This window comes from Gobio gobio, assembly GCF_949357685.1.
Source record: "Gobio gobio genome assembly, chromosome: 25".
Taxonomy (NCBI): Eukaryota; Metazoa; Chordata; class Actinopteri; order Cypriniformes; family Gobionidae; genus Gobio; species Gobio gobio.
The window spans coordinates 40917807-40929806 of record NC_137121.1 but is presented as its reverse complement, the minus strand read 5'-3'; the positions used below and the strand labels follow the sequence as shown (position 1 = coordinate 40929806).

General features: G+C 41.5%; 1 protein-coding gene across 5 annotated transcripts in view; it reads right to left on the bottom strand.

Annotated features, from left to right (window-relative positions):
• The window catches only part of LOC307121369 (scavenger receptor cysteine-rich domain-containing protein DMBT1-like), a 125526-nt gene that overhangs the window by 90524 nt on the left and 23002 nt on the right, over positions 1–12000 (bottom strand). For 4 of the 5 annotated variants that reach the window (XM_079808925.1, XM_079808928.1, XM_079808927.1 and 1 more), the window contains exons 7-20: positions 10619–10651; positions 10400–10432; positions 10181–10213; positions 9977–10015; positions 9525–9830; positions 3833–3865; positions 3615–3647; positions 3396–3428; positions 3177–3209; positions 2958–2990; positions 2739–2771; positions 2520–2552; positions 2314–2352; positions 1862–2167 (exon numbers count right to left, since the gene is read on the bottom strand). In XM_079808925.1, coding sequence (XP_079665051.1) covers positions 1862–2167; positions 2314–2352; positions 2520–2552; positions 2739–2771; positions 2958–2990; positions 3177–3209; positions 3396–3428; positions 3615–3647; positions 3833–3865; positions 9525–9830; positions 9977–10015; positions 10181–10213; positions 10400–10432; positions 10619–10651 — 1020 coding nt within the window. The remainder of the gene's footprint in view (positions 1–1861; positions 2168–2313; positions 2353–2519; positions 2553–2738; positions 2772–2957; positions 2991–3176; positions 3210–3395; positions 3429–3614; positions 3648–3832; positions 3866–9524; positions 9831–9976; positions 10016–10180; positions 10214–10399; positions 10433–10618; positions 10652–12000) is intronic. The other variant, XM_079808926.1, reaches the window with a different exon arrangement.

Below are 12000 nucleotides of genomic sequence, written 5' to 3'. Positions count from 1 at the left end.
CCGTGAGGGAGGCCATAGAGCGTCCGAGGGCCTGTGCTGCGGTCTTGGTAGCGCGGAGGGAGAGATCCGTCGCGCTTCGCAAATCCGTGATCAGCTCAGCGTCACAGCTCCTCTCGTCCAGATCACGGAGGAGATTGGCTTGGAGGATTTGCAGCACGGCCATAGAGTGCAGAGCAGACGCAGCTTGACCGGAGGCAGCGAAAGCGCGGCCGATCAGCGATGACGTCACTCTGCAGGCCTTAGACGGGAGGGCAGCCTTTGAGCGCCAACCAGAAGGCGGGCAAAGGTGCGCTGCGACCGCCTCTTCCACCGGAGGGATAGCTTTGTAGCCTTTCTCAGCCGCGCCGTCAACTTGTGAGAGCGTCGAAGAAGCCTGAGACGAGACCCTCGCGGAGAATGGCGCGTTCCAGGACTTCGCGAGCTCCTCGTGAAGCTCTGGCAGAAAGGGTGCAGTCCTGGCGGTGGGCGCACGGCGGCGACTGTTCAGGAAGCATCCGTCGAGCCGATTCGGCGCTGCCACCTTAGGCGGGGCCCATTCGAGGCCTAGCTGCTCGACAGCCCGGGTGAGAAGGCGCAACAGTTCGGCGTCCTCACCCGCTCGAGAGCGTCCGGAGGCTCGGACTGAAGAGGTCGCGGAAGACCATTCCTCGCTGTCGGAAGCCATGATGGAGCAGCTGTCGGCGCGTTCCGCGGCCGCATCCGCCTCATCCCCAGAGGCGGCAACAGAAATGGCGGCCTGGGGTGGGGGCGGGGATAAGGCGAGAGTGAAGCGGGCGGGAAGGGTTCCGGCGAGCTTCTCTCGGCCAACTCCGGAGTCCGCTGCGAGCGGCGCTTTTTCCTGCGCGGCTTAGCAGAGACTGGAGGGATGTCATCTTCGAACTGATCGAGTCGAGCCCGCAGGGTCGACATCGTTAGTTCTTCGCACTCCGGGCATCCGCCGGCGAGAAGTGCGGCGGCGGCGTGATCACGGCCCAGGCAGAGAGCGCAGATCACATGGCGGTCCCCGGAACTGAGCTGCGCGTAACACGAGCCGCAGGTGGAACGAGACATTTTTAGAAAAACGCTCGGCTCTTTTTGTGAAAGTGTGACGCAGCGGCGACAACACTGAGCAATAAAAGGATATAATGCTGCCGGATAGCAGAGCAGGCACGGATGGCTGAAGGTGGCGCGATGCTGCCGGCTTCTTCAGGCGCTGTCCTCTGCTTGCTCGTCTGCACGTTCAACGGCGGCGGGTTCCAGATCCAGCGATGCGAAGGGCTTCGCTGAAGAAAAGAAAATCGAATATGCAGCCCGTGAGCCCTGCTTATATACACGTGGCCACGCCCCACCTGTAGGCAAATGAAGCCAGGTGGGCGCGAAGCGCCCTCATTGGTCGCCACGTCACGCGGGCTCACCGATAGGCTGCTGCAGTTGCCAGCAGAGCAGCCAATAGCACGCTGGAATAGCCTGCTATGGTCTGCCAGGCTGCCGCACTGCGTTGACAATGTTACAAAATTAAGGATAATTTTGGGTTTTTCAGAAATCTCGAAGAAAGAATACTTTCCCGTAGCGTAAGGAACTTACGCAATACGAGAGAACCTCTCGTAAGAGAACTCACCAATCTTTCAGATAAATCGGTTGACCAACTCCCTCCAGTTTACATTAATCCCAAAGGATTGAACGGCCCCCTGATGGGAGAGTTCTCATACTGCTAAGGTAAAAAGTCCTTGACCGGGGCCTTGGCTGACTAAAAGGGCAGGATTTGGTCATCTGATGTACTCATAACCACACCTTAAGTGACGTGTGATCCAAAAATCACAACTTCATCGGTGAGATGAGCACAAGTCACTACACATCAGTTGTATAAATGTGTTTGACTCACCTTGGCAGACGACTCCAGCATCTTCCCCGTGCACACAGTTATGTGATCCCCATGCTCTTGATGAACAGTTTGCCAAAGTAGATTCATTCCCACGGCACTGGACATCATCCAACCATATTTGTCCAGAACCTTGTCCAAAATAAGCTTCAGTCTTTGCCTCTATAACACTCCCACAGCCCAGTTCTCGACACACCACTGCCGCGTCTGCAGAATCCCACAGATCATCACACACTGTTCCCCATATTCCATTATGGAGAATCTCCACTCTTCCAGAACAGAGGTTGGGTCCATTCACCAACTTGACAGCTATTAGTCACAAAACATTTAAGATAGAAAAACAGATTATTAGGTTTTTTGTTAATACATTTTTTTGATTGTTTGCATTTTTGATGAGATACAAACAAATTATTTTGTCAACAATAGTGGAGTTTCATCCTCCTCAGCATCATTACCTTTGACTCCTGGCTGTGAGGCAGTCGTGTTCAATGTCGCTGTTGCAGCAGAAAGAATATAACACACAAATACACAACAATGTTAGGTTTAGATGAAGATGACTGATTGCAGTGCTTCATGTTTTTCAGTTCAAACAAATGTTTAAGACTGTTTTACAAGTTGTGAGAAAAGCAGATCTGGTTCTAATTCAAAGGTGTATAATTACCTGTCCGTGGTGTTGCACTAGTTTGTGTCTGGCCTATTACAGAAAGAGAGAGATGATTATAGTCTATTACAGTTCCAGAAACAGATTTCTTCATTTGCATGGTCTTTCCCAGACAAAGTTACAAAGTTCTAAATGAAGCTAAATGTACTCATAGCTTTTGATTGACTTTTCCCAAGATCACCACCAGATCTGGTTCTAATTTTAAAGGTGCTTAATTACCTGTCCGTGTTGTTGCACTAGTTGGTGTCTGGCCTATTACAGAAAGAGAAAGATGATTAAATTCTATTACAGTTCCAGAAACTAATTTCTTCATTTGCATGGTCTTTCCCAGACAAAGTTACAAAGTTCTAAATGAAGCTAAATGTACTCATAGCTTTTGATTGACTTTTCCCAAGATCACCACCAGATCTGGTTCTAATTTTAAAGGTGTATAATTACCTGTCCGTGTTGTTGCACTAGTTGGTGTCTGGCCTATTACAGAAAGAGAGAGATGATTAAATTCTATTACAGTTCCAGAAACAGATTTCTTCATTTGCATGGTCTTTCCCAGGCAAAGTTACAAAGTTCTAAATGAAGCTAAATGTACTCATAGCTTTTGATTGACTTTTCCCAAGATCACCACCAGATCTGGTTCTAATTTTAAAGGTGTATAATTACCTGTCCGTGTTGTTGCACGAGTTGGTGTCTGGCCTATTACAGAAAGAGAAAGATGATTAAATTCTATTACAGTTCCAGAAACTAATTTCTTCATTTGCATGGTCTTTCCCAGACAAAGTTACAAAGTTCTAATTTAAGCTAAATGTACTCATAGCTTTTGATTGACTTTTCCCAAGATCACCACCAGATCTGGTTCTAATTTTAAAGGTGCTTAATTACCTGTCCGTGTTGTTGCACTAGTTTGTGTCTGGCCTATTACAGAAAGAGAGAGATGATTAAAGTCTATTACAGTTCCAGAAACTGATTTCTTCATTTGCATGGTCTTTCCCAGACAAAGTTACAAAGTTCTAAATGAAGCTAAATGTACTCATAGCTTTTGATTGACTTTTCCCAAGATCACCACCAGATCTGGTTCTAATTTTAAAGGTGTATAATTACCTGTCCGTGTTGTTGCACTAGTTGGTGTCTGGCCTATTACAGAAAGAGAGAGATGATTAAATTCTATTACAGTTCCAGAAACAGATTTCTTCATTTGCATGGTCTTTCCCAGACAAAGTTACAAAGTTCTAATTTAAGCTAAATGTACTCATAGCTTTTGATTGACTTTTCCCAAGATCACCACCAGATCTGGTTCTAATTCAAAGGTGTATAATTACCTGTCTGTGGTGCTGCACTAGTTTGTGTCTGGCCTATTACAGAAAGAGAGAGAAGATTACAGTCTGTTACAGTAACAGAATGGATTTCTTCATTTTCATGATCTTTCCCACACTGAAAATGATGTTCAAAAATGTTTTTTTTATTCTCTAAACCAGCGGTTTTCAATAGGTGAGGCGCGCCTCCCCTGGGGGGCGCCAAAGAGCCACAGGGGAGGCGCGACGTGAAGAAAAAATAAAGATAAACCATATACTCGCGTCGCGGCTGGGTAAAAGCTACGCGGGATACTCGCGTCGTGGTACAAACGAGTTGACTGATTACTGACAAGTAGTAATGCTGACAGATTAAGCAATGGCTCCTTCTGGCTCAACGTGTGCACAGGTGCTCAAAAAACTGCAATACAATTATTTTTTTAAGGGGTAGGCTATGTTTATTTTTTTCAATCATTTTAAAATTAATTGGAGAATTAACTTCAATGTGCCTAATAGCCATGTGTTGTAGCCATTAAATAAGCGCATTTAGTTTCATATGTTAAAATATTATATGTTATTTTTTTCCATCTATATGTTGATTATGAAAAGTGAACACCATGAGTAAGATAGGATCGGGGACATGGAGTGGGTCAGACATGACCACTTCATTAAGTTTCGTTTTGTAGAAAGACTTTCTTTAGTTTAAAGTGAATTTCGTTTTGTATAAATTGTATCTTAATTTTAATTAATGTTTATTCAACAAATTGCCTGGATTTAATAAATAAGAAGCAAATATAGCCGCGATCAATTGCATTGCACGCGTGAACTGGAGCGCATCATAAATTCATATCTCATATCTCTTTAATTTTTTATTATAAATTAATCGAAACTCAGTTTATGCCTCATAGACATGAAAAATATTTAAGAAAGCTTTACATTTCTTTAAACGAAACTATTCAAAACGAAAAGAAATAGGCTAGCTAACGTTACTCAATGTAATCCATGATGTGCATTTCTCTCTGTAGGCTTGGCTTCTTCAATACGGAGATGGCGATCTTCAACTTAATTTTTGCAGCTGACACAGACAGAAAAGACTAGTGTAGGCCTAATACAAATCAATGCACGAAATCGAACTTTTTTATTTTAAATTTTTTATTTTATTCAGCTCGAATGGGGACTTGAAGCAGAGACTAAATGCCGATCACGCGTTTCTGGTTGTCTGTGGAGAGCGAGTTCCCTCAGATCTCCACTAAGGCTATGCAAGTCCTAATCCCCTTCACCTCCACTTACTTGTGTGAGTGTGGGTTTTCCGCACTGACCATGATTAAAAATAAATACAGATCAAGGCTGCAGGTGGAGGACGACTTGCGTTTATTTCTCTCTGCAGTGCAGCCCCGCATCGAACACCTCTGCGCGTCAAAAGCGCGTCCTCATTGTTCCCACTGATATGGGCGGTTATTCAAAGTTCAAAATTCAAATTCAAATGACGTGAATGACACGTGCAAATGACGTGAATGGTGCATTTTGTTTATTGTTTAAATCTGAATGTATGATTATAAATAATTTTGCAATTGTAATGCAAATCTTTTTGAACATGCCTTCAATGCAGTTGACTGTTATGTGTTATGCGCTCCGTGAACAAAAAGCGTTGTTGTTCATTGATCAGAGAGCTGTCCATTGTGCTGATTTTGTTCGAGAAGATGTGCATTAAAATGTGCGCTTAAAGAGATAGTTCACTTTAAAATGAAAATTCTGTCATCATATACTCACCCTCAATGTTTCAAGCCTGTATGAATTTCTTTCTTCTGCTAAACACAAAGCAAGATATTTTGAAGAATGTCAGTAACCAAACAGTTAACTGGTCCCATTGACCTCCATAGTATATTTTTTCTTACTATGGAAGTCAATGGGACCAGTTAACTGTTTGGTTACTGACATTCTTCAAAATATCTTGCTTTGTGTGCAGCAGAAGAAATTCATACAGGCTTGAAACAAATTGAGGGTGAGTATGTGATGACAGAATTTTCATTTTAAAGTGAACTATCCCTTTAAGACCCAGACACAAGTTTCACACTTGTAACATTCACATGTTAAGCATGTTTTGTTGACTTATGGTTAGGCCTACTGATGTTCTGTGATTTTTAAAAGTAGCCTCAAATAGGCCTGCATAAAGTTGGAAGTTATTTGCTGTTGCAAAGATTTATGAATGCACTTCTTAAAAAAAAAAAGGAAATAAAATACAATATGAAAAAATATTTACATTTTATTAGTTGTTATTGAAACTCATCATTGCCAGGAACACACAGAAGATGGCATTTACTGCCGAGGCGTGTGTGGGTTAGAGCAGGCGGACAGGATTTTGGGGAAGGGGGGGCTCGGCTGTCCTTACCTACTCTAAGGGGAGGCTCACATTCACACAATTTGAAAACCCCTGCTCTAAACCAATCGCCTTCAACATGCTGAGAAAGTCAATCGCAAAGATGCAAAGCATGAATTCATTTAGCCCATGGAATCAACTGGGTAAAAATTACAAAGTTATACATTTAACTAAATGGACTCATAGCCTTTGATCTACTGTTCCTAAGTTCACCACCAGTGTGGTCACACAAATGTACTCAACAGTGTAATGTGCATGCCATTGGTGAGCTTGACCCCGTAATTGAAGCATAAGTGTTGTATAATAAAAACAATTGTTGTGCAATTGAAAAACAAAACATGAAATACTATAATGATACACTGGTTATTTCAAGTAGATCATGGTATTTAGAACATGTAACACTGTTGCATTGCTAATGAGAAAATAAACCGAACAGTCATAATATAATGACCACATTCCTAATATTGTGTTTGTCCCCATTTTTCTGCCAAAACAGCCCTGACACCTCAAGGCATGGACTCCTCTAGACCCCTGAAGGTGTGCTGTGGTATCTGGCACCAATATGTTAGAAGCAGATTCTTTAAGTCCTGTAAGTTGTGAGGTGGTTCCTTAATGGATCGGACTTGTTTGTTCAGCACATCCCACAGATGCGCCACTAGAATGAGATCTGGGGAATTTGGAGGTCAAGTTAACACCTCAAATTCGTTGCGGTGCTCCTCAAACCATTCTTGCTTTGTGGCGGCGCATTATCTGCTGAAAGAGCCACAGCCACCAGGGAATACCGTTTCCATGAAAGGGTGTGCATGGTCTGCAACAATGCTTAGGTAGGTGGTGCGTGTCAAAGTAGCATCCACATGGATGGCTGGACCCAAGGTTTCCCAGCAGAACATTGCCGAAAGCATCACACTGCCTCCGCTGGCTTGCCTTCTTCCCATAGTGCACCTGGTGCCATGTGTTCCCCAGGTAAGCCACACACACCCGGCCATCCACATGATGTAAATGAAAACGTGATTCATCAGACCAGGCCACTTTCTTCCATTGCTCCGTGGTCCAGTTCTGTTTGGGCTCTGTCCTTTAATATTATAGTAATGTGTGAGTAAGGGCTCCCTATAGTTTACAGCATTATCTTTAAGAAACGTTTAGTTATAATTTAATTCATTAAAGGACAGACACAAATTGTTCAGTAAACCACTGTATAATAAAAAGCAATTTTATAATTAGTTTTCTCTCCCGTGCTGTACCGAACCCGTACCGAACCATGACTTCAAAACCAAGGAATGTACCAAACCGTCAGTTTTGTGTACCGTTACACCCCTAGCTTTTAGTGATTATAAAGGGAACGCTCTTTGTGCGCTGTCTAGGAGATATATATTCAGAATTTGAATACAACTTTCGTTTTCCATTCTTGGCAAGCGGCCACATACACGCCTCCATATAGGCCCATCCGCATTTAAATGAGGGATTCACTCTCGAAATTGTGATGACAGTAATAAGTATTTATGTATGTATCGAAATCAGGCTCATATAAATGCCAGAAAAACACGATTCCTGGCAGTCCTTGATCCAGAACAAGCATCCAAGAGCATCACAGAAATAATCAGTCCAAATGAGTATTCAGGAGGAAGTAGGCTTTACACTTTACAATACTCAGAGCTGATGTTTGGTACAGTCTATGCACTTACAAACAAAACCCTCTGAATACAAACAAGATTAAACAATAATCAGACCAAACAGAAAACACAAATCATTTGAACAAATAATTTGATTATAGGTCGAGCCAGTTCATTAATTGAACTGAATCAAACTTTAGTTCTGGGGTGATGATGCAAGACGCACAAGCCGAAGTAGCACGTCCGACTCACAAAGAACCAAATGAGCCGGTTCAACCAGCTGTCGAAGTTTGCAGAGGATTACTGAGGATTCTGATGATTGAGTTGGCGATACTAGGCAAGGCACGAGGCACGTACTGCTAATATGCTATTATGACCACTGTTATTCAATTTGTTAAAAAGTAATTCAATAGATCTAATAGCTAAATATGTTCCAGGGAACTTGAACTTTTTTATAGTTATCTAAACACACTTGAAACCCAAACCACGCACACATCTATTTAAACTGACGCGTGTTTCTGAGCTGTTTTGAGTTTGAACGCTACACTTGCTGGGTGTGTACGTTGACTGTAAATGTCTGTTTGTTATCGTGCTGTGCCCATCATCCGTCATTTCCACCACTTAATCAAGCAATGACGTATACTTGATTATTTATGATTTATGTATTTGCGTTTCACGTTGCCTCTCACATTGAGCTGTTTGAACCATTGGTTATGCTTTCTCCAATGGTAAGAGATACAGACCATCTCATCTCCCTATAATAAGACTGTGGCGAGCAGCGAGGCTGAGGGACTGTGAGAGCGGGACGAGGCCTTGTGTCTGGCTCCTAGCCCTGCTACAGCACATGGCTACAATCTATAAAAGAGTGAGCTAGCATGGTTACCTCCCCCTAGTGACAGGCAGGAAAACTACAAAAGGAACAGTTGCACCTAACTGTTACAGTGCTACGGACTATACACCGTTCTTCTGTTTTATATCTCATTCTTTTAACACCTGATTCCTCACACAGTAAAATCAGACCCCATTTTAACTATTGTACCTAAACTAACCCAACCTGTTTGGCTGATTTTAACTTGGATCATTTCCAGAAACCTTGGAACTGTTGTTTATTATTATTAGTATATGATTTTCTAATTTGTTTTAAAGGTAATTTAGTTGATGCTAGTTATAAAACAAATAAACTTTCCTTTATTTGTTTGATGCATTAAAAGGTTCTTCACCTTATTAGATTCAGAGAAACAGCAATTTATCTTTCCATAAAATCACATAACTCTGCCATAGCCACAGCCAACTTAATCACTTGTATTTTATGCCTCTTATGCACTTTATTCCTTTATAATTTATGGTAGTAATTTAGTAGTTGTGTTGATTTACTCTTGTTTATCTTTCTGTTAATAAATGTAATTTTCACTTGTGTTGTCCTTGTGTTGATAACGCAGTAAAGATGCTCTACAAGTTAATAATATCTCACCAATCTTTCAGATAAATCGGCTGACCAACTCCCTCCAGTTTACATTAATCCCAAAGGATTGAACGGCCCCCTGATGGGAGAGTTCTCATACTGCTAAGGTAAAAAGTCCTTGACCGGGGCCTTGGCTGACTAAAAGGGCAGGAAGTAGTCATCTGATGTACTCATAACCACACCTTAAGTGACGTGTGATCCAAAAATCACAACTTCATCGGTGAGATGAGCACAAGTCACTACACATCAGTTGTATAAATGTGTTTGACTCACCTTGACAGACGACTCCGGCATCTTCATAGTGCACACAGTCATGTGATCCCCATGCTCTTGATGAACAGTTTGCCAAAGTAGATTCATTCCCACGGCATTGGACATCATCCAACCATATTTGTCCAGAACCTTGTCCAAAATAAGCATCAGTCTTTGCCTCTATAACACTCCCACAGCCCACTTCTCGACACACCACTGCCGCGTCTGCAGAATCCCACAGATCATCACACACTGTTCCCCATATTCCATTATGGAGAATCTCCACTCTTCCAGAACAGAGGTTGGGTCCATTCACCAACTTGACAGCTATTAGTCACAAAACATTTAAGATAGAAAAACAGATTATTAGGTTTTTTGTTTATACATCTTTTTGATTGTTTGCATTTTTGATGAGATACAAACTAATTATTTTGTCAACAATAGTGGAGTTTCATCCTCCTCAGCATCATTACCTTTGACTCCTGGCTGTGAGGCAATCGTGTTCAATGTCGCTGTTGCAGCAGAAAGAATATAACACACAAATACACAACAATGTTAGGAAGATGAAGATGACTGATTGCAGTGCTTCATGTTTTTCAGTTCAAACAAATGTTTAAGACTGTTTTACAAGTTGTGAGAAAAGCAGATCTGCTTCTAATTCAAAGGTGTATAATTACCTGTCCGTGGTGTTGCACTAGTTGGTGTCTGGCCTATTACAGAAAGAGAGAGATGATTATAGTCTATTACAGTTCCAGAAACAGATTTCTTCATTTGCATGGTCTTTCCCAGACAAAGTTACAAAGTTCTAAATGAAGCTAAATGTACTCATAGCTTTTGATTGACTTTTCCCAAGATCACCACCAGATCTGGTTCTAATTTTAAAGGTGTATAATTACCTGTCCGTGTTGTTGCACTAGTTGGTGTCTGGCCTATTACAGAAAGAGAGAGATGATTAAATTCTATTACAGTTCCAGAAACAGATTTCTTCATTTGCATGGTCTTTCCCAGACAAAGTTACAAAGTTCTAATTTAAGCTAAATGTACTCATAGCTTTTGATTGACTTTTCCCAAGATCACCACCAGATCTGGTTCTAATTTTAAAGGTGTATAATTACCTGTCCGTGTTGTTGCACTAGTTGGTGTCTGGCCTATTACAGAAAGAGAGAGAAGATTACAGTCTGTTACAGTAACAGAATGGATTTCTTCATTTTCATGGTCTTTCCCACACTGAAAATGATGTTCAAAAATGTTTTTTTTATTCTCTAAACCAGCGGTTTTCAATAGGTGAGGCGCGCCTCCCCTGGGGGGCGCCAAAGAGCCACAGGGGAGGCGCGACGTGAAGAAAAAATAAAGATAAACCATATACTCGCGTCGCGGCTGGGTAAAAGCTACGCGGGATACTCGCGTCGTGGTACAAACGAGTTGACTGATTACTGACAAGTAGTAATGCTGACAGATTAAGCAATGGCTCCTTCTGGCTCAACGTGTGCACAGGTGCTCAAAAAACTGCAATACAATTATTTTTTTAAGGGGTAGGCTATGTTTATTTTTTTCAATCATTTTAAAATTAATTGGAGAATTAACTTGAATGTGCCTAATAGCCATGTGTTGTAGCCATTAAATAAGCGCATTTAGTTTCATATGTTAAAATATTATATGTTATTTTTTTCCATCTATATGTTGATTATGAAAAGTGAACACCATGAGTAAGATAGGATCGGGGACATGGAGTGGGTCAGACATGACCACTTCATTAAGTTTCGTTTTGTAGAAAGACTTTCTTTAGTTTAAAGTGAATTTCGTTTTGTATAAATTGTATCTTAATTTTAATTAATGTTTATTCAACAAATTGCCTGGATTTAATAAATAAGAAGCAAATATAGCCGCGATCAATTGCATTGCACGCGTGAACTGGAGCGCATCATAAATTCATATCTCATATCTCTTTAATTTTTTATTATAAATTAATCGAAACTCAGTTTATGCCTCATAGACATGAAAAATATTTAAGAAAGCTTTACATTTCTTTAAACGAAACTATTCAAAACGAAAAGAAATAGGCTAGCTAACGTTACTCAATGTAATCCATGATGTGCATTTCTCTCTGTAGGCTTGGCTTCTTCAATACGGAGATGGCGATCTTCAACTTAATTTTTGCAGCTGACACAGACAGAAAAGACTAGTGTAGGCCTAATACAAATCAATGCACGAAATCGAACTTTTTTATTTTAAATTTTTTATTTTATTCAGCTCGAATGGGGACTTGAAGCAGAGACTAAATGCCGATCACGCGTTTCTGGTTGTCTGTGGAGAGCGAGTTCCCTCAGATCTCCACTAAGGCTATGCAAGTCCTAATCCCCTTCACCTCCACTTACTTGTGTGAGTGTGGGTTTTCCGCACTGACCATGATTAAAAATAAATACAGATCAAGGCTGCAGGTGGAGGACGACTTGCGTTTATTTCTCTCTGCAGTGCAGCCCCGCATCGAACACCTCTG